Here is a 23,440-nt window from a genome sequence, read left to right as displayed (position 1 = left end):
AAATGCTTTTCTAGTTCTTCTTCTTCTTCTTCTTCTTCTTCTAGCGCACTTAATGCAGCTTCAACCGTTTAACGTTAGAAACTTCATTCAAACTATGTTACATAGGTCTTACTTAGGACATGGGTGCTATGTATTTTTCAGCTTTGTAACTTTTATACTTTTTAAACTATTAATTAAAAACTAATCAAAATTTCCCCATTGACTTAACATTATGATTATGACATCACAATACGGCCGTTAAGCAATTAGAATCCTATGGCAGGTGTTTGGGTCACCTGGATCAACTGCCAGTCTCAGGCTTTAAGCATACAAACTGGCCCTATTAAGACTACACATCCTGTTCAACTGCTTCCTCTGCCAAAAACTGTTTCAAAATAAAAGTCCTCACTACAATATTTCACTGTTAAACAATTTAACCCTTTAAAATACTGAACTTTTGAACTGTTCAGCCATTGTAACTGTTACTTGTCATCAACTATGACTCCTACCCACTGTAGCTAGTTAGCATGGTTAGATAAGTTAAGATGTTAACATTTTGGCTTAAGTTTTAAAAAACTGTTAAAATGATTAGCTTTTAGCAAAACTGTTAAAATGATTAGCTTAGTTAGCATTTTTAGCAAACTGTTAAAAATGATTAGCTAGTTAGCATAACGTTAACATGTTAAGATTAGCATTTTTAGCAAAACTGCTAAAAATGATTAGCTAAGTTAGCTAAAACGTGGTTAGCATAGTTAGCATGCTAATGTTTAAGATGCTTAGTTAGCATTTTTAGCAAAACTGTTAAAAATGATTAGCTAAGTTAGCTAAGTCACATGGTTAGCATAGTTAGCATGCTAGTTAACATTTTTAGCAAAACTGCTTAAAATGATTAGCTCAGTTAGCTAAGTCACATGATTAGCATTGTTAGCATGCTAGCATAGTTAACATGTTAGTTAGCATAGTTAGCATAACTGCTAAACATGATTAACTAAGTTAGCTAAGTAATATGGTTAGCATAGTTAGCATGCTAGATAGCATAGTTAGCATAACTACTAAAAATGATTAGCTAAGTTAGCTAAGTCACATGGTTAGCATACATAGCATTTTAACATTGTTAGCATGTTAGTTAGCATAGTAACTTGGTTAACATTATTATCTTTGTTAACATAGTTAGCATAACTGCTAGCAAACATTAGAGCCATTCCAAGTGTCAGTTATCTTCAACTATCTACCTAAATAATTTAACCATTTAAACTATCCACTTATTTAACTGTTCAGTCATTCCAACTATATTAAACCTCATCTACCTAGCAACCAATATAGTTTGTTTTTACTCTGTATGATATTTTACATCATATTTTTGCATTTTCATGCACTGTATTTCCTTCAGGAAATGCTTTTCTAGTTATTATTATTATTACAGTGCATGAAAATGCACTGTTCTGTTATCCGAAGTCTTCTTATTCTTCCCACCAAATTTCTGCGTCTAATTCAACTTTAACCGTTTAACGTAGAAACTTCATTCAAACTTTGTAACGTAGGTCTTGAAAAGGACACATGGGGAATGTATTTTTCACTTTTGTAAACTTTATACTTTTTGAGATATTAATAAAAAACAAGCTTATTTTTTCCCCATAGACTTAACATGGGCTGATGACATCACAATGGGCTAATTAACTTGATTTGCACCTGTATCAACTTCCAGCTGCTCACTACTAAGACCCATCAAAGGGCCAGTTAAACTGATTGCACCTGTATCAACTGCTTTCTGCTTAACTAGGCAGACTCTCTCTGTGTCTCTCCATTCTACAAGGATATAAGGCACATTCCATCCAACTTTCTATTCATTCATCCTCTTCAAACCATTCACTCATCCACCCATATCCATTAAACAATCTGCCTATCAACATCCATTCAACTTTCTGTCTATCAACATCCATTACACTATCTAAATTCAACTTTTAAACTATATACTCTGTCTCAGGCTTTAAGCATACAATCTGGCTCTCTTAAGACTACTATTTCCTTCGCCCACAACTGTTTCAAAATAAATGTCCTCACTACAATAATTCACTATTAAAGGGACACCAGGCAACGTTTTTGTGTTAATTAATCATCTTCGTAAGTCGGTATATGGTTAAATGACTCATTACGGGGCGAATGAAGGCTCTCTCTCTCCCTACTGCCTGTAGGAAGAATATCCCACTTGCAAGTTCAGTGTATCCTACCCGCCGACCGAAGCAGGATCAGTTTACAGCACAGAGGCAGGCTAACGAAATGCTAGAGATTGTTGCAAACGTGTGTATAATGGCAGAGCCGACGAAGAAGCAGCGAAAACCCTTGACGGAAGACGCAAAGAAAAGGAAAAGAGCTTTAGACCGAGCGAGGGGGAATTTCGTAGAGAAAAAGCATCAGGCTTGCCTGGTGTCCCTTTAAATAATTTAACTATTTAAACTACTCAACTATTTAACTGTTCAGCCATTTCAACTGTCAGTTGTTATCAACTATGACTCCTGCCAACTGTTTCCAAATAAAAGTTTGTTTGGCATTTTATGTTAATATGCAGTATGTTTATATTTTCATGCACTGGTAATTTCCTCGAAATTACATTTTCTAGTTATTCTTCCCACCAAATTTCTGCGTCTAATTCAGCTTCAACCGTTTAATGTAGAAACTTTGTTCAAACTTTGTAACGTAGGTCTTGAAAAGGAGACTTGAGGAATGTTTTTTCACTTTTGTAAACTTTATACTTTTTGAGATATTAATAAAAAACAAGCTTATTTTCCCCCATAGACTTTGTATGGGACTATGACATCATAATGGGCTAATTAACTTGATTTGCACCTGTATCAACTTCCAGCTGCTCAACTAGGTCCCATCAAAAAGCTAGTTAAACTGATTCAGGGCTTAAATTTCACTGCGGGATTGCGGGTATTGCGCATAATTTGTTCAAGTCCCGCAACTCTAGCCATCATAATGCGAGAAATTCCCGCATACACTTTTACAGCCTGTCTGATGACGTTAATATAGCCTAATCATTAAGTGGCGTGAATGCGGTGCTATTGACCGGACTGATCAACTACCGAGTTGAATTGAACATAGCCTCATGCAGACGCACACACAGAGAGAGAGAGAGAGAGAGAGAGAGAGAGAGAGAGAGAGAGAGAGAGAGAGAGAGAGAGAGAGAGAGAGAGAGAGAACCACTTTGCGCTTACGCAAATAGGCTACGCTACCATGGCAAACTTTTACATCTGGAAAGAGCTCCTTGGTAACTATCCTGCTAGCTCAGGTCACGTCAACACTTGATCCCAGAAAGATTGTCTTCGACATGTTAGTTTTTTGAACATTTATTGTATCTAATGACATAGAAAACATAATGATTTGCATACACATACCGCACTATGCACAACTTTTATTCACTAGCTTACTACAGCCTAAAACCATCAGGTTGAAGGGGGCTAATTACTCCATAGAATTACTCTCAGGTATTTTCTTAAAGTGACAGGCACTCAATTACACCAACTCATCACCAATGTGCACTCAATTGGACCTACACACCACATTAAAGATATATAAGTGTTATAGGTTAAACGTCAATATGAGGCATTCAAATTACTAAATATGTTTAGCTAGTAGTAATTACTAGTAAAATGCTATACTTTTAAAAAATGCATTATTAAATAAATACACTCTATATGAATTCAAAATATATGATAGAAACATATCACATAAGCTATCATTTTCAGTGTGTGTTTGTGTGTGTGGAGAGAGTCAAGCAGAATCTAGGATGTCCACTGTTGTGAATGATCCCACTACAGTATATATTACTGATGACGCCAGGGTGGTGGGGCCCCAAAATCAAACACTTTTTTAAAAGTATCGGTATTGAAATCGCAATTCTTGACTTGGTATCAGAATCGACCCCCAAATTGTGTAAATCCCCCCTACATGAATAACCTAAGGGGGGAATTCCCCCCCATTTTGAAAAATGAATTTTAAGCCCTGCTGATTGCACCTGTATCAACTGCTTTCTGCTCAATTAGGCCAACTGTCTCTGTGTATCTCCATTCTACAAGGATATAAGGCACATTCCATCCAAATTTCTATCAATTCATCCTCTTCAAACCATTCACTCATCTACCCATTAAACTATCCCATCAACATCCATTAAACAATCTGTCTATCAACAACATCCATTCAACTTTCTGTCTATCAACATCCATTACACTATCTACATTTAACTTTTAAACTATATACTCTGTCTCAGGCTTAAAACATACAATCTGGCTCTACAGATCCTGTTCAACTATTTCCTCTGCCCACAACTGTTTCAAAATAAATGTCCTCACTACAATAATTCACTATTGAATAATTTAACTAATTAAACTACTCAACTACCCCCCGGTTTTAGAGCTATTCTAAATGCAAAAATGCATAGAGGGAGTTATGACAAAACCGTGACTGTTACCAAACTATAAGCTATATAAGGTAGGCCTATTACACAACATAAATTGTCACTAGGCTATGCTGGCGACCCAAATAAAATCTCCTTTGGGAACCAATGGCTTACAGTATCAAGCGGACTTAAGCGGTCACCTCTTGGCGAAAAGTTAATAGTTTTGCATATCAGTAGTAGCCTAATACATTTCACGCAGCTGTGTGAATCACGGAAAGCGACACTTCTAAATGGAACCCAACCCACTGTACAGTAGCTCAAGGTCTATGGCTAAAGCAGCCATAATGAAAGCGTTATCATTGGTTGGATACTTCACACACACGTGTTTTTTAATCACATAGACTACTACTACCAAGCTGGAATCAAAGCACATAGACTCCCCTCTCACACCCTAAACACGCACTTCGAACAAACAAAAAATGTCTCAGTCTCACGGTATAGCCATAGGCAAAACTGTATTGGACCGGTGTAACGTTGGTACTAAATCATCCATCGCAAAGAAAGATCTTTTGTAGCACGTGCAACAAATATGTGTAGGTACAGCCCTGCCCTGGATACATCTCTCAACGTGCGCTCTAAAACATTTGGTTTAAATGGAGATGTAGATCACGGGTGCGTTAATAAATCTACATTCTGGCGAAGTTGACACAAATTATTCACTTTGACGAATTTATGTAGTTTCAGTCCTAGTTACTTTACTTTAAGCCATGCTCTTCCTTACTTGAATCACCTTTTGAAAATTGAGGATTGAAGTAGCCTATATGGGTGTTTGGGAATGAACATTGACTCAGATGCTTTTGAGACTTTGAGCTAAATGTCCCAGCCAGGTGCATCATCAGGTTATCTTTCAGGTAGCCTATATTTTCCATTAGAAAACCATCACGTAGCAAACGTGTTGTGGCTAACTCACTTAGCTCCTGTTAGTAGCCTAGGTTATGGTTATAAGCAAATGAGATGACAGTCGAAAGATGCAATTAGTGCTGTTATCAATGTTCTTGGTAGCCTATAACCGCATTTATGGTTTTCTACAAATACATCAATAATCAAATTGGCCTCTATCACTCAACCAATGCTAACGGTAACATTATTTTACCTACTCTAGGCTATTGATATAATTTAAGATTAACGTAGCCTACCTGCAGTAAAAACCAAGCATGTCCGATAAACATTCGCAGATTTATTTCGGCTTCAAGAAGAAATGGGAATTACATGTCATGCAGAAATCATCCTACCCTTATTAGACGTTCGCAGCGGTACAGTCTTGTCCTTTTAGGAAGCGTAGTGTCTTTCCAACCCACTTTAGATTAACTTCCAACAAAATTACGTCTCACTGCAACGATGCGCCATCTGGTGGACAAACGACTACGTGACGCCAATACTGGAAATGCAGCCAAATTATTATTATGATGAATATTTGATTTTCCTTTAATCCTACCGAATTTGTAATTATGTATCGGCCGTTGTAATTGCCGATACTGATGGTATGTGCGTACCTGTGTGTGTGTGCTAAATGTACACATAACTTAATTTTTTTAGACCCCCCCCATGGATGAAATTTTATGAAACTTGGCATACCCCCAGAGAATGTCAGGTTAATCATACACATAAAATTTAGTGCAGTTCTGAACATCTTAACTGAAGAGAGGGGCGATTAAAGCAGAATGATATTGCATTTTAATTTTTTACGGGGGTGCAAATCACAAATAAAAGTGATTATGGGCTAGGTTGATGTGGGCCCTTGAGACCAACATACCATAAAAATGTCTTCATCCTCGGTGCCACGGTTCAGGTAGTTATTTAGGAAAAACGGCATTTTTGGGGTTTCGGGGGGCCCAGCGCGGTGGTTGAGTGGCCCCCGGGGACCAAACTAAATTTTTCCGTAAAAGTCTAGTGGGGCTACATACCCACCAAATTTCATGTGCCCCGGTGGTTCGGTGTCCCGGGTATCGTTGACCAAAAATTCAGGGAGAAGATGATGGCGGGGGGGGGGACTTTGACAATCCCTATATGACCGCTTCGCTAGCGGCGGTCATAATAATCTACCCTTTTTTTCAATGTGCTTTTCAAATGAAAAACAGTGTTTTACTTGTCTATCAGTATCAGATTAGGGCCCAATCCCATTTCTCAGGCTAGTATACTAATAGACCATTGGATTGGTTAACACGTCAATCCTCATGCCTCCTTATTGAAGAGCCCAGAACATGAGAGATGTGGGTATAAAACCAGATATAATCACAGCGATACAAACAGAAGTGAAAGTGCTGCTTCAATTCTACAGTAATCAAGTCTGAAATATAAGCATTAAATAGCGTAATCAAAGGTCTGTGGCTGGATATAAATTATTAGTGCATTGTAGAATAGGATCATTTAAAGCTTTAAAACGTTATTTTTAGGTGCATGATTGTCAAAAGGCACTGCTCAAGGTATTTCATTCTTATACAGATTTCATGTCCATTTGATATGCAACTTCTGACGTCTCATTGTGTCTCCTAAACGGCGGATGTCATGGAGAGTCACAGCCCAGCAACCACTGAGGTCCAGTGTGGACAAAGGAATGTCCATGGCCACTAATCGCGACACAGTTGCCATGGACACATCAGAACGTGCCAGATTCAAGTCCCGCAAGTGTTGGAGGGCAGGGCTCTGCGAAGCCCTCATGGGGATGGCAGGGTGATCCAGCACCAGACGGAACACAGGGTTCAGGGGGCAAGGAGCGGCGACCAGCGAGACCGTCTCCAGTAGGGGTGCTCCCCTCAGCAAGGCCCACAAGGCTCCCTTCAGAGATCGCCAAGACATGGGTGTCCTTTTCTGCCGCTGATCGAAAGCAAAGCTAACGAATGAACATAAAAAATAATACATGAAAAAAATGCATTTTCACCTGCAGTGAATTTAAAGATTACAATCAATATTGTTTTTAGCCTAAGAACTTATACATATTTGCCATGTAAATATCAAAATCACTTTAAATGAATAATTAAAACATTAAGTTAAAGTGCTTAAGTTCAAGTGATTGGAGAATGTTTATGACAGCATGTTGTAAGGCTCTCTCAAATCACCATGCAATGCTGCTGCTTAACGACACCCAATATGTTCACCATTTAGATGCATTGCTTCCTATTGCATTTCTCCCTATTCCAACCCAAAATGAGGCATACAATTACATTTCAAGAGTTCTGTAATTTGTATACATGTGACCTATGTGGATGGCTGTATCTCTGCATTCTTCTGACACACTTTACTTACTTCAGTGCCAGACAAGAGAGACGAGGAAGACAGGGTAAGGCATGAAGGTCTTCTTCCCTGTCCTCCTCTTCACTTTCCTCTTCCTGGTGCATTCTGGGAGGTTCCATGTGAATGGTTAGTGTTGTCAGCTGAGGACAGGAGTGGAGAAGGCGCAGAAGGGGGTCAAGTCCGTCTGCCCGCACCCCCTCCAAAGTGAGCGTCGTAAGGGAGGCGCCGACAGCTGCTACGCTACGTGCCATCTTAGACAAGGGCCCTGGGAATCTCAGGGTGAGGCTCCGCAAACTGGCCGACCACCTAGCCAGCACCCTGGCCAAATGGTCACCAGACACGGCCTCTTCCTCCTCGGAGTAGTCCAGCGTCAGAACAGACAGGTCAGGGCACAGCTGCCCTAGGGGACCCAGACTTCCAAATGATACTCCTTGGACTTGCCTAAGACGCAGCGTGAGACAGACCCCCTTTAAACTGTCTTCTTGTTGCACTTTCAGAGCCCCGTTGCCCCTTGTGTTTTCCGAAGCCATCGCACCTGTGAAGTCATGGCAAGCTCCTTCTATCCTGTTAGATTCTCCCTCGTCCTCATCTTCACTGTCCTGAATCCATAAACAACTGTTTGTTGCTTCAGACAGAGAAAAGCTCTCCTCTTCAGCTTTATCCATGCCTGTGACATTGTCACCATTGCCTCTCTCTGTCCACAAGTCCCTAAAGTCAGGCATCTGTGTGCGGCAGATGAACTCCTCGACCTTATGAAAATCCCTATCCCGGAGGAGCACACAGGCTTCTCCCAGGGCCTCCAGGGCTACTCTCTCCAGCCAAGGCAGGCTGAGGAGGAGGAAGGCTGCAGTGGCTTGCCCGTCCTCCTCCCACTCCCCAAAGCCGATATCCAGGGCGAGCAGGCTACGGAGGACTGGCAGGCCGGGACTCTGGGGGTGCTTGGGGGAGAGGAACAGCAGGCTGACAGGGTTCAGGTGGTGGCAGCGGCTGACGTCCAGGTGGCGAAGCATGGGACACTGGGTGGGTAGTGTCTGCAGGACCCGGACGTCACACATGCTCCCGGCCAGACTCAGGGAGCGCAAGTTGGCCAGAGACCCCAGGAGCTCCTGCAAGACTGGGGAAGAGACGCTCACTCCGCCTCCGAGGTCCAGAGACAGCAGGGCCTGGAGAGAAGTAGAAGTCTTTGTTTAATGTCAAACCGTTAAATGCAAATTAGAGGTGTGCATTTTCATTTCTGAACTTCCTCTTTTAGTACATAAGGTCCATTATAGGTAAGGTACAGTGCGGGAAGGAACTGGATTTGTAGCCTACAGACCTGGTTAGCTTTATGCAATACAAAGCTTAATATGATCATTACAAATAAACAAGTAGCATTATGCAATGCTTTTGTGCTTCTGTGTAACAATTCATAGAAAACACTTCTTGTAGTCATAAAGTTGAACATAATAACTTCATAGTGTACACAGCTGAAACGCTATTGCCAAATATCCTATATGGATTATGCCTAATCCTAGACTAAAAGCTTTTGTTCTCATATTTCTAGTTTGTTTTAGTCTAGGACTAGGTTGAACTCATGTATGGGACATAATGTTTAAACATATGAGAAAACATATTTCACATACAAGTTTCAACATGTCAGAATTTGAAGCTATTAAGGTAATCATTGGATCTGTCTAAGATGGGCCATGAAGACTGAGTGCTGGTAATTACCTGGCAGCGTGCTCCAATGATGGCACACAGGTTGGATGTTACCAAACCAGTGCAGCGGCCCAGAGAGAGGTGACGCAGCTGGGGAACCAACATGAGGTGCAGGGCCGCCCGGGTCACTAGCCGTCGTGATGCCAACAGAGACAAGAGCTCCTCTAGTAGATCTGAGGCTGAAATAGGAGGATCAGAATTAAGCCCCATTTGCCTGATACCTTCATACAACTGAGAAAAGTATGGACACACACACACAGGGACACAGCTGATGAGATGAAACTCACGTAGCTGGCTGAAAGGCCCCATGATGTATCTGAAAAAATACTGATCCATGTAGTTTTGGGCATAGTCACGGACCCACACATCATTCATATTTTCTGCAATACTCAGGAGACACAGCCTTGTTAGTGTTGCATGGTGGTCACTATCTTTAAACCTGTATTTCCTCTTCTTTACCACTCGCTTTTCACCCTCTGTTTTCCCCCTTGCCTCTGATTGACGAAAGAGAGGCATCTCAGCAGCTTACTCGGGACAGCTGCTGTTAAATGACAGAGCACAGACAGAGCTAATGAAGTAGGCTTAAATCATTCTTTGCATTATTAACACAGTAAAATGACAGACAGGCAACCAGAGTTGCACTGGAGTCTGGACAACACACCACCGCCGACTAGAGCTGCAAAAGATACAGGAAGTCGTTCATTTTTAATGGAAGCCGGCTTCTCTCAGCTGTCAAGGACGCTTGTCAAAAAGTACGGGAAAGCTTAATGTCTAGTAAACGGGCTTTGCTTTATGCTTTGGCCGCTCTGACGTGATAGAAGTTGCTGAATGACTTCCTGTAACGTTATCTTTTGCAGCTCAAGTCGGCGGCGGTGTGTATGAAGCCGAAAAGCATTCACACAGGTATAGCACTGGCCATAGATTTCCCTTTGCTTTTGTCCACCAACCATAGACTTTTTAATATTCGAATAATGTTTAGCTAATGTGTGGAATAGGTAGCTTTAAAGTGATTCGTTCAGCGTAAGATAAAGCGACCAGACATATTCATACACATCTGATTAGCAATCAGATGTGAACTTTCAGCTCTCAGATCAGATCATCCGGGTATAGTAGACGCGCACCCTGACTTCTCCTCAGACATTTACGTCTGCGGTGTAATCTATGCTTCTCATTATTACAGCCAATAATGATGCGGAAAGATGAGCATATAATGCACAATGAGTAACTGATTCATGGATTTTATACATAGAACTGCCTTACTGTTGTCTCTTCTCTGTGTCTTCTTCTGTTGATTTTATTTACAGTTTGCAGTCATACCGCCATCTACTGGACAACATTGTGAACACCATTATGTATGTATTAGGCCTTGAGTGATATTGACCTGTGCATGGATCAGTGTTGCCAACTTAGCGACTTTGTCGCCATATTTAGCGAGATTTCAGACCCCCCAAGCGACTTTTTTTGTAAAAAGCGACTAGCGACAAATCTAGCTACTTTTTCTGGCGTTCATGGAGACTTTTTGAGAGTCTGATGTGATGGCATGTAACGTCCCTTTTTACTCTTATGAGTGAGCAGTGAGTTCGGCTGTGCTGTGTAAGAGTCTCATGCCTGTTTCGTTTGTGAATTAGCCTACATCGAGTTCGCCCAAAGCGTTGCCCCATGATTATAAAAGTAATGACTAGCCTATGTAGTATCAGCCCATGTTATCCACGGAAGTAGATGTTCTATAGATCTAACAGCTCAGACAACGTTATTGGAAGGTGCAGCAACTTCGGGTGAGATTAGAACCAGAGTCAACGAGACGAGAGCAATGACATGATGACAGGGAAACAGGGACACGCTTTCCTGCACCGTTCAACAAAGGAAAGTAGGCTACAACTTCAATCACAAGCAGATTGTTCAAAAGCGAGCATACAAGTTTAGCCTGGGTATTCCCATGCTGCCTTGAGCGCGATTTGATTCACGCTGCTAAGGCAGCCTGGAGACTATGGAGCAAATTTTCGCCTGAGATAGGGAACCAATCACAGAACAGGGGGGAAAGCAAGACGATGATGAGCTATGCACAGACGCATTTGATAGACATTCGTGGCACCCAATAAACGGATCTGGGCATTTTTTTCAAATACGAGAAAATGAACGTTTGGTTCCCAGACCACGTCTCATTGAGAAGTGGTGGCGTTAGCCAGGCTAATACAAGTTAGAAAAACTTAAAGCATTCGTCAATGTTGTCAATGCAGGACAGACTGTCGGCTGTCCGAGTGACATTGACTAAATAAATCCAAAATATAGCCATTGTTGTAAGGTTAAATTGTGTGTAGCCTATGGTGAAGTTATCAGACTTCAAGCTGTGCAAAGCAAATGCAGCAGTTGGGAATAGGTTGGAAAATTACTGATTTTCAGCCACTTAATGCTCATTCTGGTGTATGACAAGATGTACAGAAGTGTAAAGTGTATCAATTACCCTAATATACAAGTATATTAAATATATTTAAAGTAGGCTTTTAAAGTTGCCTATTTCAGTAGGCCTAGGAGAAAAGCAAACAGGTGTAAAGGGGAGTTAAAGGGCCATCACCGTTTTTTTTTTTTTTTTTTTTTAGGGTCATGACCTGGTGACGAACTGATATGCAAATTAGTGTGTGACGTCATCTATCGACATTTAGCGACTTTTGGAGCTGGCTTTACCTACTTTCCATTTGAAATAGTTGCCAACACTGGCATGGATTCAGTTGCTTTTCAGTAGATGGAATTGGGAGCGTACCTATTTTCCCCGGGTCCTATGTTCCCCACTTTGTATGGGACCGGGGAACATAGGACCCTTTTTTAAAACCCTAACCATAACCATAATCCTAACCCTAAACCTAACCCCGAGCGGGGAACATAGGACCGGGGAACATAGGTATGACCCCCTGGAATCCATGCATTTCCACGGAATTATTTTTGCACCGCAACGAAAAACTGTTGGTAGCATTGGCTAACTAGCGCCAGAGTGCAGGGGACAAGCCGAAGTAAGCTATGAGACATACGTTCACACTAGGTATCATGTTTCAACACATTTTGACTTAAGGTCAAAATCACACCGGAATTCTCCGTTAAGGTTGTCCTTTGAATATAAATGTATGAATGCCAATATTGCTGCAGAGGTGTGGGGGGTCAGCCTGTCACTGCTCAGACGCCGCACGCTGCGTCAAATTGGTCTGCATGGCATCCCAGAAGGAAGCCTCTTCTATAGAGGATGTGTCTTGAGTCAAGCATGATGGTGGGAGTGTCATAAGGGCTGCATGAGTGCACTGGGGAGTATTGGTCTAGGATTTAGCAATCAGTTGAACAAAGTCTCAGCCAGTCAGTAGTCAAGTCAGAAATCTCGGAGACCCACGCTGTGTTGCTACCAGACGCAGTCTGAGGCTCCGCACAAAAGACACACATCTTATAGAACAATCATACAGATTACATCTCCAAGTATGGTATGACAGGAATCAAGATGAGCACACTCACTACTTTACATTGTAGCAAAGTGTCATTTCTTCAGTCTTATCCCATGAAAAGATATAATAATATTTACAATTTAAAGGGACACCAGGCAACATTTTCGTGTTAATTACTCATCTTCGTAAGTCGGTATATGGTTAAACAACTCATTACAGGGCGAATGAAGACTCTCTCACCCGCCCCTACTGCCTGTAGGAAGAATATCCCGCATGCAAGTTCAGTGTATTGTACCCGGCGACCGAAGCAGGATCAGTTTACATCCTGCATCCACAGCACAGAGGCAGGCTAACGAACGCTAGCGGTTGTTGCAAACGTGTGTATAATGGCAGAGCCGGCGAAGAAGCAGCGAAAACCCTTGACGGAAGATGCAAAGAAAAAGGAAAAGAGCTTCAGACCGAGTGAGGGGGAGTTTCGTAGAGAAAAAGCATCAGGCATGCCTGGGGTCCCTTTAAATGTGAGGGGTGTACTCACTTTTGTGAGATACTGTATGTTGTCCTTGTATGTTTTACATTTTGTTGCTCATGTCCACCCTCAGGACTCTCTCTCTCTCTCTCTCTTTATTTTTCACACGCACACACAAAGAAAGGCAGAAAAGAACATCTCAGCTTGTCAAGTTGTCAACATGGTGTGAGAAAGGACATTTTGCGTGTGTGTGTGTGTGTGTGTGTGTGTGTGTGTGAGAGAGAGAGAGAGATCAAATCAACTCAGACTTTTTGTTAGTAGTGCTGCTGCAATCCATGCCAACAGTGCACAAGCACATAGGGACAATGTGCTAGCGCCACTGAACTGAGCTGCTAAACGGCCACTGCTTTCTGTATACACCTCCACCTCACACAATGTAAGGTACTCTGACCGGCCTTGAATGTACACATGAACGTAGCGACCCTCCATTCCATCACAGTTGAAGGTCCAGGATTTCCCAGCATTGGCGTTATCACAGCTGAAAAGTTACAATATTTGTGAGCAAGGTATTATTGTCAGAAGTACCAACATAAATAAACAACACAGTGAAGTGGAGCTTGTGTAAATGTAATACACTTATTGCATTTTTGCTTTGATTGATTTCACTGTAACATTAGATGTTAAAAACATAGGAACCAGATGAATCTGAGAGCACATTTGAATAAGTTCTAGCAGATCTGTCTCCCATTGAAACTGATTTCCCCAAAAAAATTTGAGTTCCCTCAGGATGCATTCCCTCACAATAGTTTTGTTAAAATTGCAAAGTTAAAGGTGTTGTTTTAAGGAAGTTCAACATTTGTGACAATTTTCTGAATATACAAGTATACAATGGAGTGACAACACCTCACTTACATTTGGTAACTATCATGAATTTCCGGGGAGTTACCAATTTTAATCCTAACTCCATTCAGTCTCTCTCCACAGCAGTCTCCTCTGTTGGTGATGACCACAGAGTGCACTCTGTATTTCTTCAGTAGATCAACCCTCCACCAGGGGTTGGGTTCAAGACCCGTGTGTGAACAGGAGTAGTGGTACCAGTTGGAATCTCTGTTACCATCGATCGCTTTATCGGCATGCCCCCAGTCCCATGTCGCACCAGACTGTGTGGCGATTCCATCAAGAGCAACATTTTTCACTATTAAAATTAAAAGGGGGACATGTTCAGTTTTTGTAGCATGACTCATACATTTTCTTTTTAAGCTTGTTGTGTTGTGTGTGTCTTAAAATAACTTGTAGAAATACGCACAATAGCTTTCTGCATACACCTCCACCTCACATAATGTAAGGTACTCTGATCGGCCTTGAATGAACACATGAACGTAGCGACCCTCCATCCCCTCACAGTTGAAGGTCATGGATTGTCCAGCAGGGTTGGAAATGTTACCACAGCTGAAAAGTCTCCATATTTGTGAGCAAGCTATTATTGTCAGAAGTATCAACATAAATAAACAACACAGTGGGCTACTGGTTAGCGCTTCGGACTTGTAACCGGAGGGTTGCCAGTTTAAAACCCCGACCAGTAGGCACAGCTGAAGTGCCCTTGAGCAAGGCACCTAACCCCTCACTGCTCTCCGAGCGCCGCTGTTGTTGCAGGCAGCTCACTGCACTGGGATTAGTGTGTGCTTCACCTCACTGTGTGTTGAGTGTGATTCACTAATTCAAGGATTGGGGTAAATGCAGAGACCAAATTTCCCTCACGGGATCAGAAGAGTATATATACTATATACTTATACAGTGAACTGGAACTTGTGTAAATGTTGTACAGTTATTGCATTTTTGTTTTGACTGATTTCACTGTAACATATTAGATATTAAAAACATGACCAGATGAATCTAAGGGCGCATTTGAATCTGCTCTGGCAGATCTGTCTCCTATTGAAATTGAATTCCAAAATCACAAAAATCCCAGATTTCTAAGCAATTTTTATATTCCCTCAGGATACATTTCCTCACAATAGTTTTGCATTCCTTCACAATAGTTTTGTTTACCCATGCAAAATTAAAAGTATTGTAAGGAAACTCAACACTTGTGACAATTTGCAGAATACAATATACAATTTTTGAATTTTCACATTGGAGTGACAACACATCACTTACATTTGGTTACTATGATGAATTTCTGGGGAGTTACCAATAACAATCCAAGCTCCATTCAGTCTCGCTCCACAGCAGTCTTTTCTGTTGGTGATGACCACAGATTGCACTCTGTATTTCCTTAGTAGATCAACCCTCCACCAGGGGTCGGTTGTAAAATGTGTGTGTGAACAGGAGTTGTGGTTCCAGATGGAATCTCGGTTACCATCGATCGCTTTCATGGCATGTCCCGAGTCCCATGTCTTACCAGAATGTGCGGCGATTCCATCAAGAGCAACATTTTTCACTAATAAAATGAACAGGGGGACATGTTCAGTTTTTGTAGCATGACTCATACATTTTGTTTTTAAGCTTGTGTTGCGAGTGTCTTAAAATAACTTGTAGAAATACGTACAATTGCTTTCTGCATACACCTCCACCTCACACAATGAAAGGTACTCTGATCGGCCTTGAATGTACACATGAATGTAGCGACCCTCCATCCCCTCACAGTTGAAGGTCCAGAATTGTCCAGCAGGGTTGGAAATGTTACCACAGCTGAAAAGTCACCATATTTGTGAGCAATCTACATGTATTATTGCCAACATAAATAAATAACACAGTGAAGTGGAGCTTGTGTAAATGTAATACACTCATTGCATTTTTGCTTTGACTGATTTCACTGTAACATATTAGATGTTATAAGCGTTAAGTATATAAATAAGCGTTAAGTATATAAATGTGAGAGCGCATTTGAATTAGCTCTGGCAGATCTGTCTTCGCGCTCGCACTCGCATTGAAAATGATTTCCAAAATCACAAATATCTCATAATTCTTAAGATATTGCTTTGCGTTCCCTCAGGATAATTCCCCCCACAATTTGCATTCCTTCACAATTGTTTTGTTTACCCTTAAAAGTAAGGAAGGACAATTTCTCTAATTTTTGCAATTTTTGATTTTTCACATTGGAGTGACAACACATCACTTACATTTGGTTACCGCCATTAATTTCTGGGGAGTTACCAATTGTAATCCTAGCTCCTTGCAATCTCATTGGACAGCAGTCTCCTCTGTTGGTGATAACCACAGAGTGCACTCTGTATTTCTTCAGTAGATCAACCCTCCACCAGGGGTTGGGTTCAAGAACCGTGTGTGAACAGGAGTAGTGGTACCAGTTGGAATCTCTGTTACCATCGATCGCATTATTGGCATGCCCCCATTCCCATGTCTTACCAGACTGTGTGGCGATTCCACCAAGAGCAACATTAGTCACTATTAAAATGAACAGGGGGACATGTTCAGTTTTGTATCATGACTACATTTTCTTTTGAAGTTTGTTGTGTGTGTGTCTTGAAATAACTTGTAGAAATTCACACAACAGCCAATATTAACTAAAAATTACTCAGCAGTTATAAAACACTAGAACTCAGTATTTGTCCTTATGGACATTTGATTTTACTCTCCCATTTCATTCCCATTCCTTAAAGCTTTTGCTTAAAATGTAAGCAATAGCATTTGCATTTCATAATCTAAGATTTTCAAAATGATGAAAAAAATGGGGCTCCATAAGATACTGAACAGTCAGGGAGCTCAAACGCTTTGTCTGCCATACTTTTTACTTGTGTTTTTTTGGTTAACTTTGACCCTACATTACATTACATTTAGCAGACACTTCTTGACCAAAGTGACTTACATATGTCAGCTATATTACAAGGGATCACATTGTCCCTGGAGCAATTTGGGGTAAAGTGCCTTGCTCAAGGGCACAACGGTGGAAGCTGGGAATTGAACCGACAACTTTCAGGCTACTGCACGCTAGCTCTGCCGGAAACATTGTGGAAAAAAATGTGGACATTTTAGTGTATGTAGGCTACCCTTCATTTTTTGATAGAATGAAGGTTTTTTTTTAATATTTGTGGAATGAGTATACTGTTTGGTGAAAAGAATGACATATTGACTGATGTCATACCTTGGGGGAATAGTTGATTGCCAATGAAGTAAAGATGAAAATATTGCAAAAAAGAGAAAACGAAATTTTTTGCATTAAATTGATGGAAAATATAGAAATGTGTTTTAAGATTATTTTTTTCAGTGGATGTTGTCAGCACATGTGTTATGTGTATCTGGAATGTATTTATTGACAACCTACCCAACCCACTGGGGATATGAGGAAAAAACATTTTTGTCACATTTTTCTGATAAAAAATAAAGGGTGCATACACTAAAATGGTCACAATTCTTTTTTGCGATATTTCCGGCAGAGCAGACCCTCCAATGATTGGGTCAAAGTTAACAGAAAAAACACAAATATGGCAGACCATGTCAGGTTTAACCCATTTTTGAGACTTTGGCTCCGACTAACAGTACCACATTTCACATCTGACTATAGCATGTTTGAGACCACTACAGTTTTGTTTACCTTCAGCCAGTCTGGTCATGGTGCCTCTGAGCACTCCCAAAAGGCAAAGCAATCGAAATGACAACATCCTAATGATAAACCATATAATCTCATAAAAATGTTTTCTTATAATCATATTTCACAAATCTATAGGGATATCATATATATTATCCCCTAAAGGCAATTTCACTTACCTTTGCAGACTGTCTTATTACAATTGTTTGGTAGATACAGGACTGTATAGCGCAACCTCTCTCTTTTATTTGTGAGTGCAGTAGCCTACTACACTACAAGTTAACTAGCCCTAACCTCCAAAAGTCCGACTGCATGTCATGTTGTAATTGAACTTTTGTGACATTTCTTGGGAAACTTGCAACATTGGTCTAGGACCAAAGATCGACCCTGTCATATTTGGCCCAATGGGCCCTCTTCTCCCCCCACACCACCCACTTGCTCGTTCTCTGACTCAGCCTCGGTTTTCAACCGGTGGTCCGCGGCCCCCTGGTGGTCCGCGGCATCATTGCAAGTGGTCCGTGATATGCATTCCAGCCTGCGTAATTTCACAATTAATAACTTTTTTCCATCATTAATTTTTTTTTTTCAAACCATTTCCAGAATTGTTGCGCATTGGTGTGAATACTGAACTTATTGAAAATATATAAAATACAATAGAGGAGATGAGATTCAAACGGACACAGGATACGTTAGCTTTGTAGGCCTACATAACAGGTATATCCTGTGCTTTGCTAATGCTGTGTTTTGCGTCCCCAACGTCACACACGCACATTCATAAGGTAGGCTACAGTCTGCGCGATATAGACCAGCTCGGACGGAGTTCACGTTATGTTTCGTTGAAAAGAAGCTTAATAGTTTCGAGAGGAATGGAGCTGTTATCTAACGTTTCTAACTAAGGTGAAGTTAGCTAGTCAGTACCAGCATAGTTCGCTATTTTAGTAGCCTAAGGAAAGTAGCCTAACAGAAGTCAGGACAGATGGACAGGATTCTGCTGCATGCTCTTCAGACAAAGCTACAATTTCGGAGGAAACATAGTGGAAACGAGAAAGAAAATACAGTGACGATGAAATGTTAAATATGGATTTAAATAATGGATGTTAAATATGGACACACACACACACAATAGTGGTTCGTGGGTTACTTGTTAGTCAGGATGGTGGTCCCTGGCACAGAACCAGTTGAAAATCCCTGGTCTGACTCATTGGTGAGGAAAATTGGTCATGGAGCACATTGAGCACACAATCTCATATAGGCCTAGCAATTGTCAATTGTTTAAGCAATATAGCACGAGTGAGAGTGGGGTTGGTCATGGATATTCCCACGGGTGTTGTTCGGCAGTAGCCACGAGGCCGGAGGCAGAGTGGCGCAGGCAACAACAGCCGTGGGAATATCCATGACCAATCCCACGATCACGAGTGCTATATTGCTTTTATACAACAATTCTATCACAAACTAAATAATCTGAAAACACCCCATTATTGTTTAAAAATGTTAATTTCGACATCGTTGTTACGCATCAAAACATAGTTCCCTTTTCAATAGACAGCGTCTTGGTTGCTAGGTAACCAACATTCCAGATCCCTCGTTACGGGTCTTTGTGGTTTAAATGTCTTCTTGAAAGAAATGTTAAAAGTCGGGCTGAAATCACATTCATATCTAGGTTTGCTGCATGCATGTTACAAGGACACTGGGCCATGTCATGTAAGGGACATGGTACTGCAAAAAAACGGAAACATAGTCTACATTGCAGAACCACTCAACTTTATTAATTTATGGTGAATAAACGTTACACTACTGTGCACAGCCTGACGTGACGATGCTAGCACGTTAGCAGCGGTTAGCTAATTATGCTAACGTTAGTTACCTACAAGTCTCCTCCAAGTGACAATTATATTATACACAATGCTGGCAATGCTGAGAGCATCCTCGTTTATCTTACTTGAGTTGATGAGTAGCTTAATCCACAGATGTGGTGAAGCACTGTTTCGTTTTGGTTTGCTAAGGAGTAACCCATTGCTTGAAATAGTGGAGAGCTGGGATGAGAACATTGTGTCAAATCTTCGCATTGTATCGCGGAGTGATTTATTATTAGCTGTGCAAAGTCTGAGTTGAAATGTCCAGGGATATTCCAACTCATGGAACGTCTCTCGGCCAATCAGAAACAAATAAATAGTTCCATAGAACCCAATTGTTGTATAATAGAATTCAAACTTCAGTATCATTTCAAATTATTCAATTCATTTAAATTAGCCTAGGCTACAATGCTCAATTGAACACCAAACAATTACTATAGCCTTTACTATCTGTAAAGAAGTTACCCACAGATTGTGGAAGGTCTAACTGTAATTTGTAAAGTGTCCCAACAGTTACCATGTAGGCTAGCTTTGTGCCCTCAGGTGCGGAATGATTAGCTCAGGTGGCACAGGTGACGCATTTCTTAAATGAGTTGGAAGACGCACATAGAACAATAGAGCGGTGAGTTGAACCCAGATTGTAATGCGCATGCAGCAGTTAAGTTTCGATTCCACCGTGTTTCACCGCTAGTGGCAGTGTTGACAGCATTTCCGAGATAACACAGGCATTCGCCAGCCAAGCAGTAGAACTAGTGCAGACACTCTTGACAGACTTTTACAGTTTTTTTCTGAATGCTTAAACACAACTGTGATTCTTATAGCACAATTTCTAAAACTATTAACACTTATAGCAAAACCACTCACTGAGTTCTCAAAACTAAAAGCACAAACACTGCTTTGAACTTAGTTTGCAATTTTGTAACACACACTTTGCACAACTGTAGGCACAATTCACTGCACAGCACTCTTTTTGCGGAAGTGTAAACACAACTCGCTGTTTTACACTCAATTTCCAAATGATCAACACACTCCTGGCAAATCATACACATGTATGGCTATTATTTACACTATTTTGCCAACTCTCTGGCACACTTTCTGATGTGAAAACTGTTTAAGATAATTAGTTCACTTTGCAATCAGCCTTAGCACTATAAATAAGCCACAGGTAATGTACAATGGGTACAATGGAGGGAACAGGAAGAGTGAGAAGAGAAGAAATAACTCTTTTACGGACAAAAAAAAAACAGTCTACATGTGGGGATATTGTCATGTCAGGCCTAGATACGTCATTCCAGAATATATTTTTCCCGGTGCCTTGGACTAGGACATTGCATGTGATGTAGACTGAATTTTGAGAGAGACGACCCGATGTAGACTGATTTGTTTTGTCTCAGTGAAATTGCTATATTGTGTTTGACTTGGAAAAACACACTTGTGTTTGTTTTGATGTGTGTAAATAAACACCAATACTTGAAGTTTGGATCCCTGTATGTTTACAGAACTATGACAAAAGTATGACCTCAAACTGACATAGTCTAACTTGTGCACAGAGAAAACAAAAGCCAGATGTGTTTTTTATTCAGACCATCAGTGTGTAGTTGGCACATTGTGTGCTTATTATTGTGATGGCTTGTGTTTACTGTTTGATACGAAAACATCATTTTTACGAAGGTGTGAAGAGTTCAGCAAGGTGTGTTAGCTTTTGCAAGAGAACTACAATGTTTTGCTGATTGGGTGAAAGGTTTTCCTATTTGTGTGTAGAGTTTTGCAAAAAAAGCCATAGTTACAAAAAATGTGCTTAAGCAATCAGAAAAAACTAATAACTCTAAAAAATTTTTGGTGACTTTATTTTTAATCATTTGATACATCATGCCTTGTATTAATTAAATAAATAAATCAATAAATATTGTACTAGTGGGGGGGCAACTTATAGTCATCCCCCCTCTATTTACCATAAATTATATAAAACGGCCCCCTATTGTTCAATAGTCATTGAAATTACACCACATATGGATACTAGAGACCCTCCCCCCCCTTTCCAATGACACGCCCCATGAAAAGATCCATTGCAGAAAATTGGCCAGTGGGATGCCCTGATGCACTCATGGCCCATGGTTCTATTGTATGCCTTTCCTCCTTTCACTCTCCTCCAGCCTCTCCTCTGCATGGTGCAGGTTGAGCAGGTGAGGCTGATTCTGGTTGTGCATTTCTGGCTTCTTATGCCATGGTTCTCAGCAATACCACTCGCCATGAGAGCTCCTTCTTCAGAGAGACCTGTCTTAGGTGAGTGGACCCTGTTCCACCCCTACCTAGGACTCAGGTGGGTGGCCTGGCCCCTAAAAGAGACAGACTCTTGGCTTTAAGTATGCCAGAGCCTGTGGTGCAGACAATACAGGTGGCCTGTGCGTCACTCTCACCGATGGCAGGTACTTACGACTTGGTGTGAGGCTCAGTCTGTCCTACTTTTGTCGTAGATATTATTCAACAGGTGTATGTGCTTTCAAGTGCACACACCCCATCCAGGGTCCAAGCACACTCTACTCTGTAGTCTCTTCTCTGAGTGAAGAGACTGTCTCCAGTCTCTAAGCTACCCAGAGACATGTTCCAATTAAACTATAGATGATTCTACACCAGCATAGGTGCTTTATGGATTCGCTGTGGGCAAAATCCACTGTGTCACAAAGTTTCTCCTCTGACCTAGACAAACAGAGTGATCATATCCCCGAACATGTGGAATATGGAAGAGAGGAGGGATAATCTCTTGACTCAGAGAATAGATAGATAGATAGATACTTTATTGATCCCCAAGGGGAAATTCAAGGGTCTCAGTAGCATACAGCCATCACACACAACATGCACTTACAGCAGAAATGGTAAACATAAGTATAAGTATAAACATATAACTAAACTCCACTGTACAATAAAGACAGTAGAAGATAAGAAAGATAAGAAAACTAACAAAACTAAATACTAAATACACTATGTAAATTAAATTAAGAAAGTCCAATGTGCTTGAGGGTGATCAAGCATAAGCCGCTTGTAGTGACAGGGCCGGGACTGGTAAGGTGCTAGTCTACTGGTAAGGGAGTGAGTGTCATGGTGAAGGTGCAAAAAGTAGTCCAACCATAGTCCTCTAGTTATGTATGGCAAGGTGCTCAAGAGAATGAGTGTCATGGTGAATGTGCAAAAAGTAGTCCAACATTAGTCCAACAGTGCAAGATTAAGGTCTAGAGAGCAGCATAAATAATATGGACAAATAGGAGAGTAAAGTATAATGTAGACAAGGTAAAATAAAAAACTATTTCAGTGCAAGAACAGGTTGAGGTAATAGGGTTATAGCCATTCATTCATTCAGTATTGTAGCAGAAGCCTGGCCGCAGCCATTGATCATGTGTGGTAATATAGCATAACAGTGTAGCAGTAAAACAGTAGTGAAAACATTAGGCTGTGTACATTAGTAAAACAGTAGTAAAACAGTATCAAGGTTACAAAAGTATCAGTATCAAACCCAGAATCAAGGTTACAAAGCAACCACTCATTCCCTAGCCATCATCACCCCATTTAGGCTACTTCCCTTTGTTGCCACCAATACTTAATTGTGTCACCACAGATATGGCCTGTGAATAATTGTGTTCAAATCCAACAATTCCTCTAAAATTTCTCAGTTACCAAAAAAATCAGAAATGTGACCACCCCTGGTTTAACTAGCCATTTAGAATTTTAAAAATGTGTGATAATGAAAATTGCCCAACAAAATTATGCAAGTTAGCATCCGGCAGTTTCTATATG

The 23,440-nt window shown here is 40.9% G+C and overlaps 2 protein-coding genes across 4 annotated transcripts; both read right to left on the bottom strand.

Moving 5' to 3' along the window:
* Positions 1 to 6,391: 6,391 nt before the first annotated feature.
* Positions 6,392 to 13,408, bottom strand: si:ch211-214j8.12 (uncharacterized protein LOC100000539 homolog). 2 transcript variants are annotated; one of them, XM_048244120.1, is made up of 5 exons: positions 13,322 to 13,408; positions 9,652 to 9,905; positions 9,377 to 9,543; positions 7,679 to 8,829; positions 6,392 to 7,265 (listed from the first exon to the last, which is right to left on the bottom strand). In XM_048244120.1, exons 2-5 carry the CDS (start codon positions 9,878 to 9,880, stop codon positions 6,881 to 6,883), a joined length of 1,932 nt encoding a protein of 643 aa, XP_048100077.1. In that variant the 5' UTR covers positions 9,881 to 9,905; positions 13,322 to 13,408; the 3' UTR covers positions 6,392 to 6,880. The 2 variants fall into 2 exon arrangements, with proteins under 2 accessions (XP_048100077.1, XP_048100078.1); XM_048244121.1 differs by lacking the exon at positions 13,322 to 13,408 and adding an exon at positions 10,625 to 11,365.
* LOC125295008 lies at positions 13,389 to 18,113 on the bottom strand. 2 transcript variants are annotated; one of them, XM_048244123.1, is made up of 8 exons: positions 17,978 to 18,113; positions 17,805 to 17,872; positions 16,375 to 16,657; positions 15,801 to 15,943; positions 15,410 to 15,692; positions 14,559 to 14,701; positions 14,165 to 14,447; positions 13,389 to 13,790 (listed from the first exon to the last, which is right to left on the bottom strand). In XM_048244123.1, the coding sequence occupies exons 2-8, from the start codon at positions 17,869 to 17,871 to the stop codon at positions 13,550 to 13,552; spliced, it is 1,443 nt and encodes a 480-aa protein (XP_048100080.1). In that variant the 5' UTR covers position 17,872; positions 17,978 to 18,113; the 3' UTR covers positions 13,389 to 13,549. The 2 variants fall into 2 exon arrangements, with proteins under 2 accessions (XP_048100080.1, XP_048100079.1); XM_048244122.1 differs by having other exon boundaries at positions 14,559 to 14,710; positions 17,978 to 18,112.
* Positions 18,114 to 23,440: the final 5,327 nt, after the last annotated feature.

Source organism: Alosa alosa, chromosome 5, assembly GCF_017589495.1.
Source record: "Alosa alosa isolate M-15738 ecotype Scorff River chromosome 5, AALO_Geno_1.1, whole genome shotgun sequence".
NCBI lineage: Eukaryota > Metazoa > Chordata > Actinopteri > Clupeiformes > Clupeidae > Alosa > Alosa alosa.
Note: the sequence above shows the minus strand (reverse complement) of the source record. Positions and strands in the feature narration are given on the sequence as shown.